Consider the following 24683-nt stretch of genomic DNA (forward strand, 5'->3'; position numbering starts at 1 on the left):
TTCCTTTAGTGGCCCTAGAGGAAGGGGCAAGTATGAGGAACAGGGATGTGCAGTGGGGAGATGCCAAGATAGTGTTGCTCTCCTCTCTCCCTTCTTTCTGTTTTAATCCTCCCCATTCCCTTTCTCCACAGGCAGGTGGGCTTGGGGCACCTCGGAGAAGTCAGAGGGACCTGGGCAGGGCATGGGTGTGTGGAAGGGAAAAAAGAAGACGTGCCTGAGCTGCCTCCGTGGTTGGCAGAGGAAGGGTGGGGCATACCTGGGACGGACCAGACCCCAGGCCAGTACCTAGAAACTGGCTCCAGCTTGCAAGTGGTGAGCAATATTGAGCAGCCACAGAAAGGAGCCTTGATGTCTCGCTCAGCGAAATTTTAGACAAAAGCACTCATGGACCATGAGCTAGTTCTGGCGAAGAGCACAGGCATTAGAGGCAGAAGGACTTGGGTTGAATTCTGGCCCTGGTACTTTATGTGGGTGATCTTGAGTAAATTACCTGGCTTCTCCATCTTATCAGCCTCAGTTTCTCCACCTGTAAAATATCTTCTTGTTTGTCTCTGTGTGAATGATGGCCATCAACAATCTCAAACTGTGTCTGTTTTTTAATAGATCTCTTTTCAGTCTATTGATTTGTTTTTCTGGCCTTACCATGAGCTCAGATACCAAGAACTGGTTGTTTTGTTTCTGGTTATAAAAGCAAAGACCAGCTTTGGCAACAAATAGGTAAATACAAATATGTTTTGTCACTGAGCGTGGTTCTAGGAAATAAGTTTTTTATGTATTAAAGCTTATAATGACGGCAATGACTACTAAGTAGATAAACCAGGATGTTGAAGACACTGACGTTAACATAACTTCTTAATATGTCCATCACTGTTTTGCAGCCACTAAAAAGACAGTTATGACATCTATCCCTAACTGATTGGGCTGTTTGTTATATGTTGATCACACCCCAAATGGTGTGAATGAGATTGTGCTACTTAGTAGTGTCAGGCACAAATAATCAGCCAATGAATGATAACTATGATTATTGGACCAAGGTGTCCAGGTTCTCTTGACAGATCCCTCTATGTCTAGCAGCCACTAAAGTGATTTCCCAAAGCCCAAATGTGACCATGTTCTTTGCTTAAACATCTCCAATGACTGCTGTTGCCCAAAGGACCAAACTCATGCTCGGCAGGCAGAACCATGGCTGATGCGGTTCAAACCTATTTTCACAGCTGCTTTGCCTGCCTGCCTGACAGGGCCATTCCTTCCTTTCCACACATCTGTGCCCCAGGAGAATGGATTTCATCTCTTCCTGAACACACCCTGCCCACTCATGCTTCTCCAGTCTCTACTTGTGCCCTTCTTCCTTAATTTTTCTGGAGAGCTTCTACGCGTTCTTTAAAACCAGCACAAACACATCTCTGGGAAATGTTCCCCAGTTCCCCATGCAGAGCTGTGTGTTCTCTTTTCTTACTCATGGGTAGAGCCCTATACCTGTTTGATATGGTTTGGCTCTGTGTCCCCATCCAAATCTCATCTTGAATTGTAATCTCCATGTGTCGAGGGAGGGAGCTGCTGGGAGGTGATTAGATCGTGGGAAGAGTTCCCCCCATGCTGTTCTTATGATAGTGAGTGAGTTCTCACAAGATCTGATGGTTTAAAAGTGTGGCACTTCCCCTCCCCCATCTCTCCTGCCATCATGTAACACGTGCTCTGCTTCCCCTTTACCTTCTGCCATGATTGTAAGTTTCCTGAGACCTCCCCAGCCAGGTGGAACTGTGAGTCAATTAAACCCATTTCCTTTATAAATTACCCAGTCTCAGGTAGTTCTTTATAGCAGTGTGAAAATGAACAAATATACTGCTCTTTTTAATGCACTTACAGCATTCTATTGAATAAAAGAGACATTATTGACCTGGGAATGAACCGCCCCAAGGGCAATCAGTGTTCTACTTATCTTTGTATCCTCAGAGCACAGCGCAGTGATTGGCAGATAGTAAGGAATTAAGCAGGTGAATGATTACAGACCCATTCTCATGTACTTCAAGTGATTTTTCCAATAAAGGCAGTTAGTAGCATGATTCCTGGTGTCATCCAGCCCTGGACTGAAATGCTAGTTGATATGGTTTGGCTCTGTGTCACCACCCAAATCTCATCACGAATTGTAATCCTCATGTGCCAATTGTAATCCCCAGGAAAGACCTGGTGGGAGGCGATTGGATCATGGGGTCGGTGTCCCCTATGCTGTTGTCGTCATAGTGAGGGAGTTCTCATGAGATCTGCTGGTTTTATAAGGGGCTCTTCCCCCTTTGCTCACCACTCTTTCTTTCCTGCTGCCACGTAAGGTGTGCCTCTTCCCCTTCCACCATGATTGTGAGTTAGCTGAGGCCTCACCAGTCCTGTGGAACTGTGAGTCACTTAAACCTCTTTTCTTTATAAATTACCCAGTCTCGGGTATGTCTTTATAGTAGTGTGAAAACGGCACTTGTAAATGAATTTAGATAGGTTACTTAATGTGTCAGTTTCCTCAACTGATAATTGGGAGTAATATTAACCTCACAGAGCTGTGGGGAGGATTAAGAATGAAATTGGGCTACTCAGTGTCAGGCACAAATAATCAGCCAATGAATGACAACTATGATTATTGGGCCAAGGTGTCCAGGTTCTCTTGACAGATCCCTCTATGTCTAGCGCAACACGTGGCTATGAGACTAAAGTTTTGGAACACAAAATCTATTGGTGTGGAACCAATTCACTTCAGAGGTAGACCATCGATCTTGATCTTGTTGGCACTTTGCTCAGCTTAATTGTATTTGAAGATCAGACGAAAGACTCAAGTGGGTCAAATGTCTAGAGAATAAAACCCAGTTAAACAAAGTAGCAGATTAGGGGATTTTACCCTTAGTTACATTTTACAAAAGCAAGTGAATTGTTTCCTTATGACTAGCCTTGATTAGTGACCACCAAAAAATGTATGTTTGAATTTCACAAGTCTCATATTTCCAAGACAAGAGCCCAAACTTATCAAGACAATCTTTGGAAAAGCAGTTAATGGAGGCATAATCCACAACTTTAATTAACAATGAGGCTTTCAAATTGAACACATAGAAGGAAAATTAATGAATTGTTTAATTTTGTCTTTCCTGTACCTTACTTGTGTGATGCATATTCTTCTAAATGTGTCATTACAAATGCATGTTTTTTTCATCAACTGCTGATTTCATTAGTGTTTAGAAAGCATCCAGTTACCATGCTAAAAGAAAGTGAAGAGGCAGCCCAGATGCTTGCTAAGCCAGAGTTCAAGGTGCCCTGCCCACGCATCTTAACGTTGCTGCCCTTAACTTAAACAGCTTGGCCTGGCTGTGCCGCTTAAGCTGCCGAGAAAGTAATCCGGGACTCTTGAGGGTTTTTGTGCAGGAGTCTCATTTGCAAGTTTGATTTGGAATGTGCTCTTGACAAAGGCGGTTACATCCTGTGTTCCTATTGCCCTGGCTTGGCTCAGTGCAAGAGGGCTACCAGCAGTTTCCGGAAGTCCCCGGAAGTGTCTGAGTGAACCATGTCAGACAGAGACTTCTGATACTTCTCTTGGAACTTTGCTTTGATCCCCTGAAGGTCCACCTGTAGAAAAAATAACAGCAGTGGAGACAGGAACATTTGTGGTGTGTTCACAAACAGTGGGCACTCTTCTCCACACGTTATATTCATTTGCTCATTCATGCCTTAAAACAGCCCTTTGAGATAGGGCTTTATTTCCTATCATTATTTCCTTTATCACATTATTTCAATTTTGTGATGAGGAAAGGGAAGGCAGAGGTCAGTTCCCCAAAGGTTGCAGAGGTGTCCGTGTGTGTGTGTGTGTGTGTGTGTGTGTGTGTGTGTGTGTTCCACTAAAACTCTCAAATTTCTTTTCTTTCTTTTTTTTTTGAAATGGAGTTTCATTCTTGTTGCACAGGCTGGAGTGCAATGGTGTGGTCTCGGCTCACTGCAACCTCCGCCTCCCAGGTTCAAGCAATTCTCCTGCCTCAGCCTCCCAAGTAGCTGGGATTACAGTCAACCACTGCCTGGCTAATTTTTTTTTTTTTTTTTTTTTTATTTTTAGTAGAGACGTGGTTTCATCATGTTGGCCAGACTGGTCTCGAACTCATGACCTCAGGTGATCCACCCGCCTCAGCTCCCAAAGTGCTGGGATTACAGGCATGAGCCACCGTGCCCGGCCCTAAAACTCTTGAAATTCATACAGTTTTTACACGTTACAAAGTGTTGTTTTTCTTTTGAGTTTTAAGAGTTATTTGAAAATGAATCGCCCTAAGCTAGCAGGACTGTACACAACCCGGCCGTGAGCCCGACTTGGCCTGCAGACTGTAGTTGCTTGACACCTGGTATAAAGTTAAGAAAATTGTCAACACAGAGATGTGGAATTAAGCAATTAAGCAGTTTTTCCCTCATACCCTGATTAGCAAGGATATTAGTACCAGTCAACACAATCCAAATCACTATCAACTTGTAGGATTTCTTGTGAGTGTAATTCACCGGAAGCTTAAACAACCTAGGTGCTGGAAGTGATGGTAGGACGCAGGAGAAAAATAAATTCAAACATTGCTCTGCCAATGGATGTTTACAGCCTAGCAAAGGACGTGATACTTGTATCAGAAAAAACGTAATTCCAGGTAGAACACAATGGATCTCATAAAAGAAGCAGAGAACTCTGTTTAACCAGGAGTCTTTCTTTTCTTTTCTTTTTTGGCTTAGACCCTTCCTTGTACTCCAGGCCCAAAAAGTGTGGCTCAGGGATCTGACTCTTTCTTCTCCTGCCCCAGTGAGAGGGCTGAGCTGAGACAGTGAGAGAAATGATCAGGATGGGAGTATGTAGGGGAGTGAGGGAGGGTTTGCAGTGGATGCTGAGCAGGTGGCCGATGCTACAGGAGACAGGTGGCATCTGTCTCTCCCCTAGCCTGTGTGTCCCCCTGCCCACTGCTTGGTTTCTTGCCCCGTGCTGGGGCTGGGGCAGGGGCAGGGGCAGGGGCAGGAAGGTGGAGGGTGGTGGGATGGGGTGTACAGGGCTCTGTTCTAGTGCCATGTGGCTTTGGGAGATTAGGAAATCTGGTCAAACTACTATATCTAGCTAGGTCTGAAGCCTTCTGAGGGAACTGCCCACATGTTGAGGTGGCCCAGGACATGTGGCTGATTCTGAGATACGACAGAGCTTCTTGGAATAAAACACTCTGTGGGCCACGCCGGAGTGATCATGGAACCCTCACAAGCCCTTTGGATGGATCCAGTCTCTCTGGGGGTCTTTTGGAATCCCGGGTCTTCGTTGTGTTCAACCTGCCCCCTTTGAGTCCCTCAAGATCTCTCATCTCTCAGTGACTTTGGCTGGAGGTTGAGTTGCTCAGAGACAGAGGTACAGACAAGGCAGAAGATCTGGAGAGGAAGGAGGGAGAGGGGTTTGGCGCCATGGAGGAGAGAGGCAGAGCCATGGCAGGAGCAGAGCAGAGAGACTGGCAAAGAGGAAGAGGGGAGAGAGAGAGAGACGTGGCCTTCAATAGAAAAAGACGAGTTGTGGAGGAGGAGAAAGGAGGGAAGAAGAAATTCCAGGAATAGAAATAAAAACGCAAGAACTGTCTTATTGCAAAGTAATATTTAAAAACAGAGTCAGATGTTAAGTATTATGTGTTAAGAAGCCATGGATCAGAATTTGGGTTGGTGTCCCTCCCCCTTCACCTCCCCCTTCATTTAAGAACTTTTTTTTTTTTTTTTGAGGGCAGATGTCTGTGGTTTTCAAGTGCTTAGTTCCACTTCATTCCCCAAGGCTTCTCCTGCTGCCGATGCAATGCCACTTCCCCTTTACTTTGTACCTCCTTCTGTCTGTGGCCCCATATCCCAAAGTGTTAGCTGTGACTTTTTTTTTTTTTTTTTGAGACTGAGTCTCGCTCTGTGACTCAGACTGGAGTGCAGTGGCGCCGTCTCGGCTCACTGCAACCTCCACCTTCTGGGTTCAAGCAATTCTCGTGCCTCAGCCTCTTGAGTAGCTGGGACTACAAGTGTGTGCCACCATGCCCAGCTAATTTTCGTGTTTTTAGTAGTGACGGGGTTTCACCATGTTGGCCAGGCTGGTCTCAAACTCCTGACCTCAGGTGATCCACCCACCTCGGCCTCCCACAGTGCTGGGATTACAGGCGGGAGCCACCGCGCCGGGCCAGCTGTGGTCTTGATGGCTGCTCCCAAGCGGTTGGCTCCTCCTCTCCCTTCTCTTCCTTATACACACACATTTTCCGAGAGCAAGCACAAATTGACTTTTAGGGGGTGAAAAAACCCTTTATCTTTTTATGTATGAAGCACTGATATCCACGTGGTATATAAACAGATTTGTAGTGTTATCTCTGGTGTTAACATTTCTTGGGGGGAAGGGATGGCAATGAAGACACACATGTGTCTAAAAAGGCTCCTTAGAGGAGCAATAGTTTTTAACAAGATGGAGAACCATTGCCTTACACTGATGTGCTTGCTTCTGCAGTGTGTTCAGTTAAGGAAAGGCCTCGCTCAGGAATTCGGAAATCATTCTCTTTTTGTCCCTGCTGCTGGCTGACCTCTTTCAAGTGTCTTTGTTTTGTCTTCCTTAACATGGAGCCGTGCATAGCTGCAGCCCCTGAGAACTGCTCAACAGGGTTGCCTCTGCACCCCTCCGTGAGCACTCTGGAGCCACAGAGGACAAAAAAAGAAGCAACGACCATTATTGTATTTTTATAAAAAGAAACAGATTGAAGCAGAGCACGATGTCTTCTGCAAATTCTGGGAAGGCAAGGGCTGTCTCTGTTTTACTTTTTCTGTAAATAGGCCCTTAATAGAAACTATTTGTTGATGACATCAGTGGTGGAAAAAAGAGAAGTTGCAGCCGCCTCTTTGGAGTCGGAGAGTGTCTTACCTCGGCCCTGGTCACGATTATGCGAATCAACGTCTCCTCATCTGTTCCCGCACCCTTCATCGACTTGTACAGACGTTCAGCAAAATAGCCCTCGCAGTCCTGGGCACATCTCACTGGGCAGGACGAAGGAAAAGAGAGTGTGAGGCTTTCATATTTTGTGGAATGACCTGGGGACCCCCCTAAGTGTCACCTGGCTGCCCTTTGAACTGACTGGATGGTGAGGCAGAGGTTTGAAAGGAGCTGACTTGACACTGTTGTGAAATGAGATTCGGAAGATTCCCTGGTCAGAGCACCTGGAAACTTCAGGCAGAGCTCCTCTCCTGTCCCCTGAAGACCCTCTAGAGGAGAGCTGTGGCATCCTCAGGCCCTCCCGCCCACGTCCATTATTCTCATTATTTCCCAGCAGAAATAACTTTTCCTATCGAAGTGAAATCTCTGGTGCTGTCATAGGGTTCTGAAGGGAAACAGATTGGCCAGCAACCTTCTGGAATAAAACTTCATCATCTTGACAATGTATCCAGTTGGACAGCCGCCCGCTCTCCTATGCTCAACAACCTCCCTACCCTTTGTTTTTCCTCACTGGGTTTGTTTTGTAAGCCTCATCTCTGAACCTTTTCCAGGTTCCCCACGAACTTTTGGTTTGCAGTCTGGGATGTGGACTTGATGAAATGTTTGATCCTTTTTAAAGATCACTTTCCTACGATGCTGCTATTTGCTCTTTCCTGGCCGCCCCTTGCCTTCCAGCTTTGATCTGTCCACAGCTTAATGAAGCATGGTCTCTATTCATCAAGCAGGTGATAGGGTGCATCTCTTCTCCTGGGAATAAATCATTCCTTCCCCTCCTCCCAGGCTCACATGGATCCATCATGACTAACACGTTAGAGGGAAAAAAAAATTGCCCTTTAGGCTGTTAACATTTCTCTAGAACACTTGATGATGTTAGTGATTAACAGTAAGTGATTGGCATAAATGTGGAATGCGCAACCTTACTGTGTCCCGTAATGGGACTGTTGTTGTCTAGGGGACCGTCTGTGTGATTGATGCTTGTAAGCAGAGGAGAGGAGCAGAGTTCGGGAAGCAGAGTCTGGGTTGGGAACCAGTCTCCTTTTACAGGCCATGTGGCAGCTGCCACAGTTTCAATGGAAAAGAAAATCACACTGAAAAAGAAACAACGTCTGGCCTCTTTCTCCTGAGAACAACCCAAAAGCTGCTGGATTGGTGGTTCATGGGAAACTTGCACGCTACTTTGGGGAGTAGCATATTCGAGACTCACTGTGGTCCCCAGACAATTTGAGCTAGCGAGCACCACAAAGCTTTCCTGAAAATCCTCTTCCGTACAGTGCGATTTGATGCGGGGATCATTGTCTGCCTGACGTCACTGTGTTCCACTCGTGCACAGGGGTCTTCTCCCTTGACATTCCTTCTACCTGCTTTTTGGGAAGAAAACTCCCAACATTTCTCCTGTCTATAATCTATGCTTGGGGAACAACCTCTGTTGTTAGCAGCAGCAGGAATCCCTCAAGAGGCTGGGCAGGGATAGCCAGAGAAGATGTGGAATAAAATTCTTCACTGCAGCCAGGCACGGTGGCTCACACCTGTAATCCCAGCACTTTGGGAGACCAAGGCCGGTGGATCACTTGAGGTCAGGAGTTCGAGACCAGCCTGGCCAACATGGTGGAACTCTGTCTCTACTCATAACACAAAAATTAGCCAGGCGTGGAGGCTGAGGCATGAGAATCCCTTGAACCCAGGAGACAGAGGTTGCAGTAAGCTAAGATTGCGCCACTGCACTCTAGCCTGGGTGACAGAGTGAAACTATGTCTTGAAAGAAGGAAGGAAGGAAGGAAGAAAGGAAGGAAGAAAGAAAGAAGAAAGAAAGAAAGAAGGAAGGAAGGAAGGAAGGAAGGAAGGAAGGAAGGAAGGAAGGAAGGAAGGAAGGAAGGAAGGAAGGAAAGAAAGAAAGAAAGAAAGAAAGAAAGAAAGAAAGAAAGAAAGAAAGAAAGAAAGAAAGAAAGAAAGGAGGGAGGGAGGGAGGAAAGGAAGGAAGGAAAGAAAGAAAGAAAAAGAGAAAGAAAGAAAGAAAGAAAGAAAGAAAGAAAGAAAGAAAGAAAGACTCTTCACAGCAAGTGGCAGAAAGGACAGCCAGTCCGGTGCTCTGTATCTTGCTCCCCTTTGCCTTCAGAGCAAGTTCCTGAACTTCAGTGAGTATAACACAGTCACTTGGACAGTTTGTAAAAGTGTGGCTTCCCGGGCTCCCTTCCTGGAGGTTCTCAATGGGAACCTGGAGTGGGGCCCAGGAACCTGCATTGTAACAGGTGATTCTGAGGCAGGGGGTCCATGGACCTCACTTTGAGAAATGCTGCTCCAGAGGCTACATGTGGTGGGAGCCATTTGACCTCAGCTCCCTGCTCCTAGATGTTAGTCATAAACTGGCATCGCTATCAGTTAGGTGGGAGTGGGGTGGGAAGTGTCTAGAAAATAGTCATGAAGCCATATTCTGGTATTTGTGTGCTTATTCTCAAGGTCTCTTCTAATCACTTTGGCCTTTGCTACCACTGGAGTACAGCCCACTCTTAGAGTATGTGGTCCCCACCCCAGAGATTTGGCTTTTCCTTCATCCGTACCCTCTTTGCTCTTCGTTTTTATCTTCATCTTTAGCTTAATCTGTGGATTTGTACCCACCAGCTTAAAATCCACCATGAGTTTAGGCTCCTTAAGAGCAAGAACTGGCCTTATTTACCTCTTATCCCCACACCCAGCGCAAACCCTGGGCCCCGGCCTGTGTTGAGTAAATGTTAAATCATTGAATAATTGTAATACCATCTTCTGACTACACTCTGTTGTTTTCCCGATTTTCACACTGCAAGTACAACAAGCAAGGACGCAGAGCCTCAGAACTGGGCCGTGAGTAGATCCCATTATCTACTCAAGCCTCTTCTTAATTATGCCTAATGTTCCATTATTGGAATACTAAGCATGTGGGAGTTATTTATATCCTACTGCTCAAGGTCATCGCCAAGGTCTGAATTTTTCACACATGTCTGCAATTCAAAAAATCGCAACCTCCGGCATAAATGGCTTAAGGCCCTAAGCACAGTCACTTATACCAGGGCTCGTGTATATACCCAGCCTGGGTCATGAGTAACACCAAGGATTTTTAGGCCTCCGGATATCACAGCAGAGGTCTTGCTCATTGAATGCAAAATAAGGATGGATTAAAAAAAATCAATTGCTGACATTGTTCAAAAAAACCCCAAAGAAACCAAACAAAAGAGTTTGGCAACTGGAGCACATTTTTTAACTTCCAGGGCTGCTTATTTGGTTCTTCCTCTTCGGAGGACAGGTCTCTCCATTGCTCCTGCCATTTGGGTTGGGGCCCTGGATTCCTCACCACAGGAGTGTGGACAATGGACAATGCCTTCATTCCAGGGCTTGCAGAAAGAAAGAAGGAGCCTGCCAGACACAGCTTCATGCCCATCTCTCTGCTATTTCCTGCCTTTGGGCAACACCTGGAGAGGAGGTCCTGGGGTTTGGTTGGCACGATCAAGATCTGATCTCCCTCCCCTCTCTTTCCAAACAAACTTCATTCTTTGAAAACACTGAAAGGAACCAAATGGAAAAGGAAACCTGTGAGCCATCAGGCTGCCTGAAACTGGATAACGGTCCTAGGTTGTTGACAGGTGCACTCAGGGACCCCTGGTGTTAGTGGGTGATACGTTGTGGCTGTGTCCCCACCCAAATCTCATCTTGAATTATAGCTCCCACAATTCCTGCACATTGTGGGAGGGACCCAGTGGGAGATAATTCAATCATGCGGGTGGTTTCCCCTCATACTGTTCTCACGTTAGTGAATAAGTTTCACGAGATTTGATGACTTTATAAGGGGTTTCCCCTTTCACTTGGGTCTTACTCTGCCTTGTCTGCCACCTTGTAAGATGTGCCTTCCATCTTCCACCATGATTGTGAGGCCTCCCCAGGCACGTGGAAGTTTAATGTGAGTCCATTAAACTTCTTTTTGTTTATAAATTACCCCGTCTTGGGTATGTCTTTATCAGCAGCATGAAAACGGACTAATACAGCAGGACTGCAATGGATGCTGTGGTGTGCCACTCAGATGTCTATTCAGGATCAAGGCAGTCATTCACAGCTGAGCCCCTCCCCAGGAATCTCCCTCCAAGGGAGAGAGCTGGCTTGCCCAAAGTTGCGCATGCTCCCCTGGTACAGCCAGTGTTAGATGACTGGCTGATGTGGGGTGCAAAAGCCTGGCCCCCTTGCTCCACTTTGGACATCCCAGCTTCCGAGCTTTCTGTGGGATCAGCAGTGCCCCTGTTGCAACTACATCACAGTCACTCTCTCTCTTGCTCGGTGCTGCTTAGATGTGTTGACCCCCAAAAGCTATTCCCTCAAATCTTCCTACACACAAACCTCTGTCTGAGTCTGGTCCCAGGCAGCCCAACCTAAGACGGGAACTCTCCGAACTTTACTTTACCGAGAGTTAAATAGGCCTTCTGCAAATCGCCTGATGTTTCTTCTTCAATGGCTTCTTCTATGTCTTTGCCAATGAGCTGCAGAGAAAACCAAAATCAGCTGTTATTCCAGGTTTGCCTTTGACCTTGGTACTCTTGGGGTTGTTCCTCTACAAAAAGCACTAAATTTTTCCAGATTTAGTCCTGTGGCTTTAGGGAACTCCTATCCCGACTCTTGCCTTGTAGGATCGGGGTGTTTGCCATCCATTCGAGAGGGGGCTCTCATTGCTGAGGAGTCAGTCTGGATTTGACCCCTAATGGATTTGACCTTAGTTAGTGCCACTCCCTCAATCTCAATTTCCTCATCTGTAAAATTTGGGAGTGGAGAAACAATTAATGTATACTATAATCATAGATTTTTTTTTTTAACATTGATGTGTAGTTTAGTTCCCATGTGTTCTTCACCCTTTCCAGTTTCAATTTCCCAGGAGGCTGTGGTTATGATCATCTGACACGCACCTCCATCCACTCCCTTGTCTTGGCACCAGGGACTTAGTCACAGTTTGAGTGAAACAAGTAGGGATGGTGAAGTTCATGATAACAACTTGATCTAAAGTTCCTAAGAGGGTGGGTCTGCAAGAGCTGGAAGCCAACGGTGGGGGGGGGGGGGTGGGGCGGGGGAGCGGCTGACCACATCAAAATGCCACTTGTCTTCACTCTGGGGTGATTCCAAATAATCCTATATTCACCACTGGCTCACATATCGCTCTGCACAGCATTACACATTAGGTTTCTTTCTAAATATTTACAGAAGCTGAAGTTCAGAGTAAATTGTGACTATCCTTAACACAAATACTGCCCGGGCCAAGCTCAGGGCAGGCACATAAAGAGAAAGGAGAATGCTTTGCTGGGTTTGGGGAGATGCAATTACGCATTACAAATACTGAAACTTCTTCCTTAGAAATTATCTTTTGAGGATATGACACAATTGATTCTATAAATAATTGGGGACTTTGAGTATGCATCAGTGGAGTTTATGTGGTTTATTTTGAAAACACAGGTAAACAAAATGTTCTTTGTGATGTAAGCACAATATATGTCGGGGGAGGAACTGCGTCCAGATTGAATGAAGCCCTGTTGCTTGATCTCCTAGTCATTGTTTGCGTATCTGGAGGCCTTGGTGTGTGGCAATAGAAAGCAGATTAGAAGAGTAGGGGAACTGTCCCTTCCTTAGCTGCCCCCAGTCTTTCTTGGGTTTGATGTGGGAGTCATTATTTTGGAAGGGACTGGTATCCCTTTCCCAGAAACAAGGTTCTTGTTCTGTAGACTGAGATCATACTTCAAGAGAACATTTTGTTCACACAGGTCTTGTTTACTTTAAAAAATCCTCACATTAAACCATTTTCCATTTCTATTGTTAATACCAGGCTAGAACAAGGATTTTAAATTTTCGGTAGAATCTCAACCTACAAAACAGATGAAAGCAGAAAGCAAAGCTGTGCTGGGAGGCGGGAGGGGGGCTTCTTTCCCTAGCCATTGGCATCAATACCACGGTTTTGCCCGCTCGGGTTTTTTCCTTGCACAACTCCAGGAGGCACTATTCACACACTACAACAAGAAGGTACTGCCCTGTCTCCTTCCTGCCCCACCCCACTCCTAGTAGCTGCTGAGGCATCTCCGTGGGACACAATCTGAAACAATGGTCTGGCCCAAGCTGTTGGGACTGTACTTTGGATACTTCTCATTTCAGTTACTGCAACATGATTCTTAGGGGCTCTTTGTACAGAAGCAGGTTTTCTGATCTCAATAGAAAAAATACATTATGAGGGTAGATTCCAAACAAGTCTCTAAGACTCTAGTTAAACAGGCAGCAATGCCTGCAGGGAGGTTATTAGAGGAGCAGTGGAGACATTTCTTTCTTTGAAAATCGGTTTCCCCAAATGGACAGCAGCTGACAGCAGAGCCCTCTGCGCTCCGACACTGACGATAGAGTTAGAGGGCTGAAGCCTCTGGCGTGGAATGGGGAACATGTACAGGGGAGGGGCAAAGCGTGAGGCACACAGTGGGGAGGCAGCAAAGTGGGATATGGGTATGCGTACCTGCCATTTATGCTGAGCCTTGTTTCGGGACTTTCCTTTGGCTTTATAGCTATATAAGTCTTTCATATTTGGTAACATCGGAGACTGTAATGTAATCCTGCATGATGCAGCAGTTTGGGAAACTCTGTTGCTTGGCCTGGGATTGCTGGGAGTGTCAGAAGTTAAGACTCAGGCTTACAGCATAAATAAATGGCAAAACCTTGAGTTTTTGTGCTGAAAATTAAAATTCAACCCTAAGCCAGGATGACTCATGCTACATAAGAAACCCCAGTGATCTCAGACTAGCATCTCTGTGCTTTTGGTCAGAAGCCATCAGAAAACTCATAGAACCAGGGTCTAAGAGCAGGCTGAACTCTAAAAGCATCAGCAATAAATATCAAGAATGACGCTTGAGCAAGGCTTTTGAAATGGATGAATAGATAGCATTTTAGAGCTGGTTTCATGTAAATAATCATCAAATCCATAGATTACCTTATTGTACATGTAAGCTTTAGCTCTGATTTTTGGCACCGTTTGTTCACCCAGGGAGACTCCTGACAATTGCTAATGTTCATTGAACGCCTACTGCATGCCAGGTACTAAGTGCCTATTTCCGTTAACTCATTTAATCCTTATTAACCCGATGAAGTAGGTACTATTATCCCTATTTTACAGTTTGGGAAACCGAGGCACAGAACCCTTAATAACTTGCACAAGGACATACGGCTGTAGCCTAAAGCTGACTTCTTAAACTGTATACATTCAAACAAATCACCTGGAACACCTGCTGTAACACAGATGGTCAGACCCCAGCCCCGGGGAAGCTGATTCAGTAGGTCTGGTGGGGACTGAGAATTCTCAATTAAAACAAATTCTCAAGTGATGCTGATGCTGCTGTTTCAGGATCAACTTTGAGATATTAGCCTGGAGACTGTACTTTCAGGTAGAGAGTCATACACACACACACACACACACATATACATGCATGCACCCAGAAACTCCATCTGTGGACCCCGTAGTGTGGGAAGAGGATCTCGGTCACAGACACAGAGAAGTCCTCCAGCTCAGAGGCTACACAGCTTCAGGAACAGAGACCCGGGGAGTGCAGGGTTGGCTGTCTTTGATCATGACTCTGGGCACGTTTTGAAAGGAGCGGGCCCTAAAGGTTTATATACAGTCATGACAAAATTCCAAAGCTTTATTGTCTTTTTATCTGCTGGCAACACATAGGAAATGCTATTTGGAATGAGGAGCAGCCAGCTTCAGCTGAGGTAGGAGCTCAGGTCGGGGAATCTTGGAGTTCTCATCCACTCTCTGCTACCGACTTGCTGTGTGGTCCTGATAAGTTACAGATGGTGCCTCACTCAACAGACTTTCCTTGTCCAGCAGTTGTGGGTCACAATAGCTGTTCAGCCTACATTATAGTTATGGTGTTGTTGTGAAATTGAGTGAGACACAGAACATAGAAGTGCTTTGAATAGGTAAAAGGCCTCTACACATATAAAATAGGATGCCAAAAAAAAAAAAAAAATTCTGATATTCCACTCCAGGCATTTTGCAAGTAAAGACTGCTTTTCAGGGAAGGACTTACTGCTAAGGGGCCTTGAAATAACTAACTCACCTTGTGGGCTTAAATTTATCCTGGGGTTAAAATACAATGTATGTGCATCTTTTCAGGAGCCTATCTTTGAGGTACATCATATCTGTCTTGAGAATGGTGGGCACTGTTAGCCAACTGTAAACTGGAGTAATAATAGCAAACGTTAGTATGCTTGCCACATGCCAGCTACTATTCTGAGTCTTTATCTTATTTAACCTTAAAATCACTCTGGGGGTGTGAAGATGATGTTCATGGTCCCTGTTCTACAAAAGAGGATGGAGAGATTTGGTCACTTGCCAGTGGTAGCCCCAGGATTTGCACCTGGGCTCTTGGACTCTGAAGCTTTGCCGCTGAATGGGACACTTGCTTCCCTGGGCTCTGTTGTGCAGCCAGTTTCCAGCCTGGGTACACATCTGGGTCTGGATGATTCTTTGTGGTGGGCTGTCCTGTGCACTGCAGGCTGTTTAGCAGCATCCCAGGCCTCTGTTCACTCGATGCCAGGACCACCACCCCCAACTGTGACAACTCCAAATAATTCTAGACATTACCACATATTCCCTGGGTAGGAAAATCGCCTCCAATTGAGAACCACTGTTGTAAAAGATCCCCAATTCCCAATTCCTTATTGCAGATCTTGGCTTCTTTTGGAAATAACTTAAGACACTTTCAGAGTGAACTCTTTTGCCCTAATACTTTATGACTTACAATTTGATAGGCTTGAAAGGTGGCTCGTAACTGCTTGTAGCTCCTCTTGGCCAAGACTTCATTGAAGGCAAGCTCATCAGTGCCCCAGCGGCCTTCCCCTGCCTCAAGGGTCAAATACAAACACTTTGTAAAAGGCTTTTGTGAAAAGACTGATTATACATTGCCGTGACCAGGCCTCACTTACAGGAAATTATAAACTATGCATTGAATAGAAGTCAAATGGACTAAGCACTTTCAGCTTCTAACCCACAAATGTATTTCACATACTTATTTATATTGTTTATGCCATTCTTTGTTCCAAAACGGATCTGATGTGGTCAACCCCAGAGTATAAGAATAGGAAGCATTCATTTAGATTCATGGACACTAGATATGTGATCTATAAAGAGATAAGCATATCTTTGTTTCTTAAAGGTCATACTTATTTCCCAAGTAACTCCTCTTTGCATGAAATAAACATTTGTTGAAAATAATGCTAATAAATTAAAGAAAAAGAATTTGCAGAGACTGGCATGTCTGCACACATACATCATACAGATCTTTGGCGTCCTGACCAGCTAGATCTTTGTCCACGTCATCTCCTTCATTGCGATTAGCCTAGAAAAATTGACACATTGTTATTAACTTGCATTCCTGCTTGACCACAGAAAAGAAAAAGACAAAGTACTGGAGAAAGAGGTGAGTTCTTTCTCAGCTCGGCTCAGGTCAGCCTGGCAAGGAGGCAACACCCGCTCTTTGCTGCCATCTTTTGGGCACAATGGATAAACCGAGTAGCTTCTGTGGTAACACTTGGTTTTGCCTTTTTTTTTTTTTTTTTTTTTTTTTTTGTAGAAACCACACTCACCCACAAACCCCATTGACCTCTGAGCAGACTGAGAGCGATCTCTGATTTTCCCTAGGGTGAGTCCATTGGAAAGCAAGTCCTCTTCGTTTCAAAAGATCAGATTTCACCACTCAAGGTACCAGTGCTAAAGAACCCTGAGAGTTGGTCATGGAAGTCTAACTTGAGCCCTTTGCGGTGGGCAGAATTCTAAGATGACCCAGTGGTCCCCATCCTTGTGTAATCCCCTTCCCTTGAGTGTGGGTGAGAGCTATGAATGTGAGGAGATGTCGCTCCTGTGATTGTGTTATATTCAATGGCAAAGGGGAATTTTGCAGATATAATTCAGGTCTCCAATCAGTTGAGCTCACCAAAAGGGAGATTATCCTTGGTCAGCCTGATCCAATCAAGTGAGCTCTTCTTAAAAGGTCAGAGATGGAAGAAGTCAGAGAGATGAGCTGCTGCTGGACTGAAAGAAACCAACAGCCATGTGGTACACTGCCCTGGGGGACCGTGTGGAAGGGAGCTGCTGGCGGTCTCTAGGAGCTGATAGTAGCTTCTGCTCAACAGCAAGAAAATGGGGACATCAAACACAACCATAAGGAAATGAATTCTGCCAACAATTAATGAGTTTGGAAGAAGACTCTGAGCCTCAGATGAGACGGCAGCCGTGGGCAACACCTTGATTTCAGCCTGTTGAGAACGTGACCAAAGCGAACCCAAATATTCCCCAGCTGGATCTCCAAGGTACTACTTGGACTCCTAACGCATGGAAACTGTGAGATGATAGATCTATGTTGTTTTGAGGTGCTAAGTTTGTGGCGATTTGTTCTGCAGCAAGAGAAAACGTAAGCAGCCTTCCTGCTGCGGTGGAAGCCTCTCTCTCCTGTTCTCTGCTGTCAGTGTATCCCATTGGGAGAAACGAAACAGAGAAAATGCACAGAGCTCGTAAAGATGGGTGTGTCCATGAGAATGCAGGTGTGTCTGTGTAGAGGTCCTGGGGGGACTGTGTCCCAGCAGGGCCAATTCTGAAAGCCCTGATGTCCTGGCTGAGTTTCTTGTGGTAGTTCTTACCGGCCCAGGATCCAGTGAATGCTGGGAGTAATTGCAGAGTTGTGTTGTGGAAGTGGCCCTGCTTGGGGTCAGATGGTCTGGTTCTTGCTACTGGCTGCACGAACCTGGGCGGGTTACCCACCCTCTCATGGCCTACATTTCCTCATTGGCAAAATGACAAAGTGATGCTTAATGAGCTGATTCATTTACAAAGAGGGATTGTAAACTGCCAATGACTAGGCAGATTGTTTATATGGAAGTAATCCCAATTGAATATAATTTCACCAGAGCTGGGCTGATGGAGCATGTATTGATAATCCCTCGATAACATTTTTAATATAAGAAAGAAATGTTTATCTACGTTACCCTTTTTCGTCATGGTGCCATGTTGCCAAGGATTCTTTCCTAAGATGATAAAACAGGTGATACCTCTTTACTCTCACCTGTAGCAGGGACACCAGGATTTTTTTTAGGTTTCCACTTGTATCACCTTTGACATCGGATTCGAGGCTCCTGTCAAATACTTCGACGGAAGTAAAAAAGGTGGGAAGAAAGCAGATGATTTAGTTTCCCAGAGGTATTTTGAAAGAAACGTACTTTATTCAAAGCCAGGATGAAATGTCACTTACGCCTTTGGTAGTCCTCTTTGATGGCGATGATTTCCTAGGAAAGGTAATTTTAAAAAAATCAATACTCCAAGGAGGGATTAATCAATAAAAGACACAGAGATACAGAGAGAAGAGGTGTGAGACCATGTCAGGACACAGGGTGCCTTCAAGACTTCCTCTTAAGATGGTCATCCCTACAGGTCCAGGGCGTATGCCTGGAGCGAGTCCCTGGGGATGTGACGGGCCCCTCTCTCTCTGCAAACATCTCAAACACACAAGTAACAAATGCATACATTCTCCTTTCAACGTGAGAAGTTTACAGCTAGGCTAACACTGTCTTTCACCACCTCCTCACCTGGTCTCACTCTCTCTCCCCCACTCAGGTAACCAATGTTAGAAGTTCAGTGCGTATCAGAAAGATACACAAATTTTTTTTTTTGCATTTATATATATATATGCGCTACTGAAAACAGATAGAATTGTATAGGTGTCGTGTGTTTAGCAGGTGGAATACTGTACCTATGATTCTTTGACTTAGTTTTTCTCTCAATAATAATATCCTGGAGATCCAGCTATACTTGTACGTGGATAGTCACCCAGAGTTTTTTAAAGGGACACACAATATTCCATGCTACAATAAGCTGTGGTTTACTCAGCCAACCTCATATTGACGGATGCTTAGGTCATTTCCAAGTTTTCTCTTCTTCAAACAAGGCTTCATTCAGTAATAAACTGGCTGCGTGCAGGAGTGCTAGTTTCTCTCAAGGGTGTGTTCTTGGAGGAACTGCTTTATATTTCAATGTCTAGTGCCAAGGGGTGCACCTCAGGAGCTGCCTCAGTTTACACTTGAACCAGCAGCATGTAAGAGCAGGCTTCCTGCCCCGTCCCCGCCCCCACCCCCAGCCCCGACCAAGCTGGTTAAAATGAAAGTCAGTGGGTGGTGATTGGGAGAAGGTGGTGATGGGGAGAAAGCGGTGGGGAGCCTCGCTGCTGCACTCCTGGGCGGGAGGGAGGGGCAGGCCAGGTGCTGGGGGAGGCTGATCACTTGTGCTTGTGCAGCTCCCTCCCTTTTCTCCTTCCAATCCACGACCAGGAGCTGCCTGAACCTGGCACCTGCTCTCTGCAGGTTTTTCTTCTCATCCCATCAGATCTATTTGACTGATAGATAGGTCTTGCTTATTGGTTGAAGCCAGGACCTTAGAAAAAGCTATGGTCACATAAGATTAGAAAAATATATATGAATGTATTTTTGAGACGAAGTCTCCCTCTGTCGCTCAGGCTGGAGTGCAGTGGCACAATCTCGGCTCACTGCAACCTCTGCCTCCCGGGTTCAAGCGATCCTCCTGCCTCAGCCTCTCAAGTAGCTGGGACTACAGATGCACAGCACCACATCTGGCTAATTTTTGTATTTTCAGTAGAGACGAGATTTCATCATGTTGACCAGACTGGTCTCAAACTCCGCCTGACCTCAAGTGATCCGCCTGCCTTGGCCTCCCAAAGTGCTGAGGTTACAGGCATGAGCCACTGTACCTGGCCTGAAAAATACTATTAAAATTAACCTTTTCACAAAGGCAGGTGCTGACTGCCCTAGCGTTGGCTGCCTCCCTGCTGGGACCTTGGTGCTTCTGGGAAGGGTAGATGCTGAGTGGGGGAAGTTGTGTGCCTCTTGGCCTCAACTCACACTCCTGGGGGAGCCTGTGCTAACCCTCCTCAAAAGCACCATCGCAACCTGACTCCTTGAAATGGAGGATTTTTATTATCTTGTGGGGAGAAAAGAAATCCAGGGATGCTCCGGAAAAGGTTTGCAGCGGTAGCCTGGACCCTGGTGGCACTTCGGGAAAAGCGGCTGAGCAGCGTGAACGGGGCCCAGCACCCAGGCCTTCTCCAGCCATTTTTGTGTCAGGGCATTGTTTGCATTTTGCCTGCTGTCTGCTCCAACCTCTGCTTCTATTTCCTGCTGAGAGGCCTCAAGAATGTTGGGCTTCTCTGGCATTTTCCTTCCTGGGCTGCCGCATTCTGCTGTCATGCATGGTTACTGAAGAGGGAGGGGTCTCTCCTATGAATTATTTGTGAACCCTCTTGACTCTTGATGAGTCCCTTGGTTCTCCTGGCTTCTGGAGCCAGAGACACATAGTTCTTCCCTGTGCCTCAACAAACGCTCTCTTCAGCCCCTGCAAAGGTGGCATGTGCCCGAGGGACATCCCTCTGTCTGATGACAGAAGGACACACAACCCTTAAGGGTAGTGCTGGCAGCCACTGAGGTGTTCACTGGCATCCCCCAGCACCGCTCACCTCTCTTCCTCATTATAGTCTCTTTTGTACCCTATGCTAGCTGACCGCCATGGCCCAGGCAGCGGCACAGACATGCTTGTGCTGCTTGTTGATTTTTCATGTCGGAAGAGCCACAAAGTCAGGCTGGGTGGGGGAAAGTAGAATTGTGCCTCCTGCATATAAAAGCATCCGTTTAGAAAAGAAGAAACTCGCTGGACACAGCTCTTCTGGAAAGATCTATTCTGTCAAGGGGCAGCAACACCAAGACTGACCTCTGGAAGACTGGAAGAGATGTCCTCCCACATGGACCAAGCACACATATGTCTCCCCAAACACCTGCTCACTCCATGGATAGCTTGCTGGGACGTAGGGTCCCTTCTGGGGTCTGCAACCATCTCTACCGGGTGTGTGATGCTCCCTTGTGGGCTCAGCTGGGACTGACCTTATTGGTCCTCGTGCACAGGACCTCAATGAGCACAGACTCATCTGTCCCCAGACCCTTCATAGCCTTCTGCAGCTGCCGGGCGGCATACTCGCTGGGGCGGTCCAGAAGGGCCAACGCTGTCTTCTTGAAGTTTCCACTCAGCTCACTCTCGAGTACTTCCTCCAGCTCCTGGTGGAAGACAGTGAGAGACCTGCTGGGAATGGCCCAGGAGGAGAGGGGCAGGTGTCTGCTTGCACCATTGCAAGTGCTCATGGTTGACAAGAAAGGTGCTGTGGACATGAATTCTGCCAACCTGCAACCTGCTGAGAACATGCACCCTGCTGAGAACATGCATCCTGCTGAGAACCTGCAACCTGCTGAGAACATGCATCCTGCTGAGAACATGCACTCTGCTGAGAACATGCACCCTGCTGAGAACCTGCAACCTGCTGAGAACATGCATCCTGCTGAGAACCTGCACCCTGCTGAGAACATGCAACCTGCTGAGAACCTGCAACCTGCTGAGAACATGCATCCTGCTGAGAACCTGCACCCTGCTGAGAACCTGCAACCTGCTGAGAACCTACAACCTGCTGAGAACATGCAACCTGCTGAGAACATGTACCCTGCTGAGAACATGCAACCTGCTGAGAACATGTACCCTGCTGAGAACCTGCAACCTGCTGAGAACATGCACCCTGCTGAGAACATGCAACCTGCTGAGAACATGCACCCTGCTGAGAACATGCAACCTGCTGAGAACCTGCAACCTGCTGAGAACATGCACCCTGCTGAGAACATGCACCCTGCTGAGAACATGCAACCTGCTCTCAGCTGCCCAACCACCTTCCCCCAGGGCGGGCAAAGAGGAGCTCCCTGCTCAGGGCTGGAGACCTCGCTGATGCATCACAATAACAACAGTATCTGCAGAACATTTGAGGGCTCAGAGAGCTTTTTCAGCCAGTCCTCAAGATCGCTGAAAAACCCTCAAGACCTGTTGAACCTGAGAAGATGAAGCATTTTCCCCAAATATTCAGCTAGGAAGGACTGAAATACAGGGCTGTTATCTCTAGGACCGGAGAATTTGTCATCCAAATCGGGATGCTTTTCAGTTTGGAAGGGGGCACTATTAGCAATTGCAGAGGACAACAGGGATAAAGAGGATTATCATGGGAAGACTGACGGCCTATATCGTCACTTCAGTTATCTCGCTAAATCCTGGAAGGGACACACATGAGGAAGAACGCAGGTGTGTAGAAGGGGAAGTACATGGAATTCTTACTGGCATCTTTTTTGTTTTGTTTGTTTTTGAGACAGGGTCTCACTCTGTCACCCAGGCTGGAGTGCAGTGGTGCAATCATGGCTCACTGCAGCCTCGACCTCCCAGGCTCAGATGATCCTCCCATCTCAGCCTCCCAAGTAGCTGGGACTATAGGTACACACTGCCATGCTTGGCTAATTTTTAAAACTTTTTGTGTAGAGATGGGGTTTTGCTATGTTGCCCAGGCTAATCTCACAATCCTAGGCTCAAGTGATCCTCCCATCTCAGCCTCCCAAAGTGCTGGGATTATAGGCATGAGCCACCACGACCCCCAGTCTGGCAGCTATTCTGATAAGCACTTGTCTTCCTCTTTTCTTTGAGCACCTTCTTTTCACAAGAGAACTAACTACCTTCTCCCTGCCTCCCTCTGACAATGTGGTTTAACAGGATAAATGGTCAAGGATGGGCATTAGCCTACCTAGAGTAGTTAATGCCCCAACTTAAACCAAAGACTTTCACGTGGAGCGACAGCCTAGGATAGCTCAGATTGGAGGCCCATAGGCCAGCTGGCATTTCAAGGACACGAACTATAGCATAGGGTGGGCAGCTCCCCAGCAGTGTGGTATGGTGGCAAGGAACACAGCCACAGCAGCTTTGTGACCTTGGAAATGTACTTAATTCCACCAGCTGTCAGTTTTCAGCTCTAGAAAATGGAGTCAGTACAAGACTGACCTCGCAGGGTTATTCGGAGAATTAAATATGACAATCCTCGTCAATACTGAGCATAGTGCTTGACACATTTTAAATGGTCAACAAACGCTTATTATCATTAATCTCCCATGCTGAAAAAAATTTTCTAAGAGGAGGGAAATAGACTATTTCTCAAATGAAGCTCTGAGCTTTTGGCCTGGGAGAAAAACCCGGAATATTTTTGTCCAAAGCCCTGGGATCTGCAGTCCTACAAGGGGGTTGTAATATTATGCCTCTGCCCCACAGTGGCTGCTCCAGCCAACACTGCATCTTGTGAAGGCAGGTCTGTGGTCAGTACTCTATGGTGTGGAGTCACCTAAATATTGGAAATATATTTTCAGGCCAGGTAGGCATGATATACAGCTGCAGAGAAGAGAAATCCCAGCTTCCCACTCTTACAAGCCACAGGCATTACAACAAATCCTTGTGTGTTTACATTCTGTCTGGACAGAGTAGTAGGCTCGGGATAGCTCAGCTCTACTCCTGGTTTTCCTGCTAACTCTGTGTTACCATGGGATGGTTATTCTCTTTGGAGGTCAACTGACACGGGGCTGAGATTGGATCATATCTAACATCTTCTAGCTTCATGATGTTGGGATTCTAGATCACCTCTTTGGCAGTCTCAGCTCTCTGAAACACAGCTGAGAACCAGAAAGTAAGCAAATAATTGGCAAATGAAGTATCACAAAGTTTTGTGCTAGAACATGCCCATTTAAGTTTTAACAGGATCCCTAGGCTTTCACTTTGAACCCATTTACTCTTCTTTAGACTAAAGATTAAGAAGCATTGTATCCGAGTTTTCTTTCTTTCTTTCCTTCTTCCTCTCTCTCTCTCTTTCTCTCTCTCTCTCTTTCTTTTGTTCTTTCTTTTTCTTTCCTTCCTTCCCTTCTTTCCCTTCCTCCCCTCCTCCCTTTCTCTTTTTTTCTTTTCTTTTCTTTCTTTCCTTTCCACAGGGTCTCACTCTATCACCCAGGCTGGAGTGCAGTGGTGCAATCACAGCTCACTGAGGCCTCAACTTCTTGGGCTTACGTAACCCTCCAGCCTCAGCCTCCTGAGTAGCAGGGACTACAGGCACGTACCACCATACCCAGCTAATTTTTTACTTTTGGTAGAGATGAAGGTCTCAACTCGTCTCAAACTCCTGGGCTCAAGCGATCCTCCTGCCTTGGCCTCCCAAAGTCTTGGGATTACAGGTGTGAGCCACCTTGCCTGGCCTGACTTTTCATATTGGTAGGGTGAATGTGTCTTGGGAGGGTACTGGAATTAGGGATGTTGACAGGGATAAAAATTCACCTTCAGACCGGGCACGGTGGCTCATGCCTGTAATCCTAGCACTTTGGGAGGCTGATGTGGGCAGATCACGAGGTCTCAGGAATTTGAGACTAGCGTAACCAAAATTAAAACAGAAAAATTTTACTAAAAACACAAAACTTAGCCAGGTGTGGTGGCACGTGCCTGTAATCCCAGCTACTCAGGAGGCTGAGGCAGGAGAATCGCTTGAACCTGGGAGGCAGAGGTTGCAGTGAACCAAGATTACGCCACTACACTCCAGCCTGGGCAACAGAGTGAGACGCCATCTCAAAAAAACAAAACAAAACAAAACAAAATCAGCTTCATGCATTCAATTAAATGCAATTGAACTGAAGATGCACTTATTTTCATCAAAAATTACATTGATGAGCCTAAGAGTAAGGAGAGAAGCAGAAAAAGCACAAAAGCACAGCCATTTGGGCCATCTAGTGT

General features: G+C 46.3%; 1 protein-coding gene across 3 annotated transcripts in view; it reads right to left on the reverse strand.

The window, feature by feature from the left end:
• Positions 1 to 3030: 3030 nt before the first annotated feature.
• ANXA13 (annexin A13) overlaps positions 3031 to 24683 on the reverse strand; it is a 58092-nt gene continuing 36439 nt past the window's right edge. For all 3 annotated transcript variants that reach the window (XM_003903135.3, XM_003903136.3, XM_009213546.4), the window contains 8 exons: positions 20948 to 21118; positions 18256 to 18289; positions 18070 to 18149; positions 16282 to 16350; positions 15754 to 15855; positions 11394 to 11469; positions 6905 to 7017; positions 3031 to 3600 (listed from right to left, as the gene is read on the reverse strand). In XM_003903135.3, the coding sequence (XP_003903184.1) occupies positions 3481 to 3600; positions 6905 to 7017; positions 11394 to 11469; positions 15754 to 15855; positions 16282 to 16350; positions 18070 to 18149; positions 18256 to 18289; positions 20948 to 21118 (765 nt within the window). In that variant the 3' untranslated portion in view covers positions 3031 to 3480. The remainder of the gene's footprint in view (positions 3601 to 6904; positions 7018 to 11393; positions 11470 to 15753; positions 15856 to 16281; positions 16351 to 18069; positions 18150 to 18255; positions 18290 to 20947; positions 21119 to 24683) is intronic.

The sequence above is a fragment of the Papio anubis genome, chromosome 8, assembly GCF_008728515.1.
Source record: "Papio anubis isolate 15944 chromosome 8, Panubis1.0, whole genome shotgun sequence".
NCBI lineage: Eukaryota > Metazoa > Chordata > Mammalia > Primates > Cercopithecidae > Papio > Papio anubis.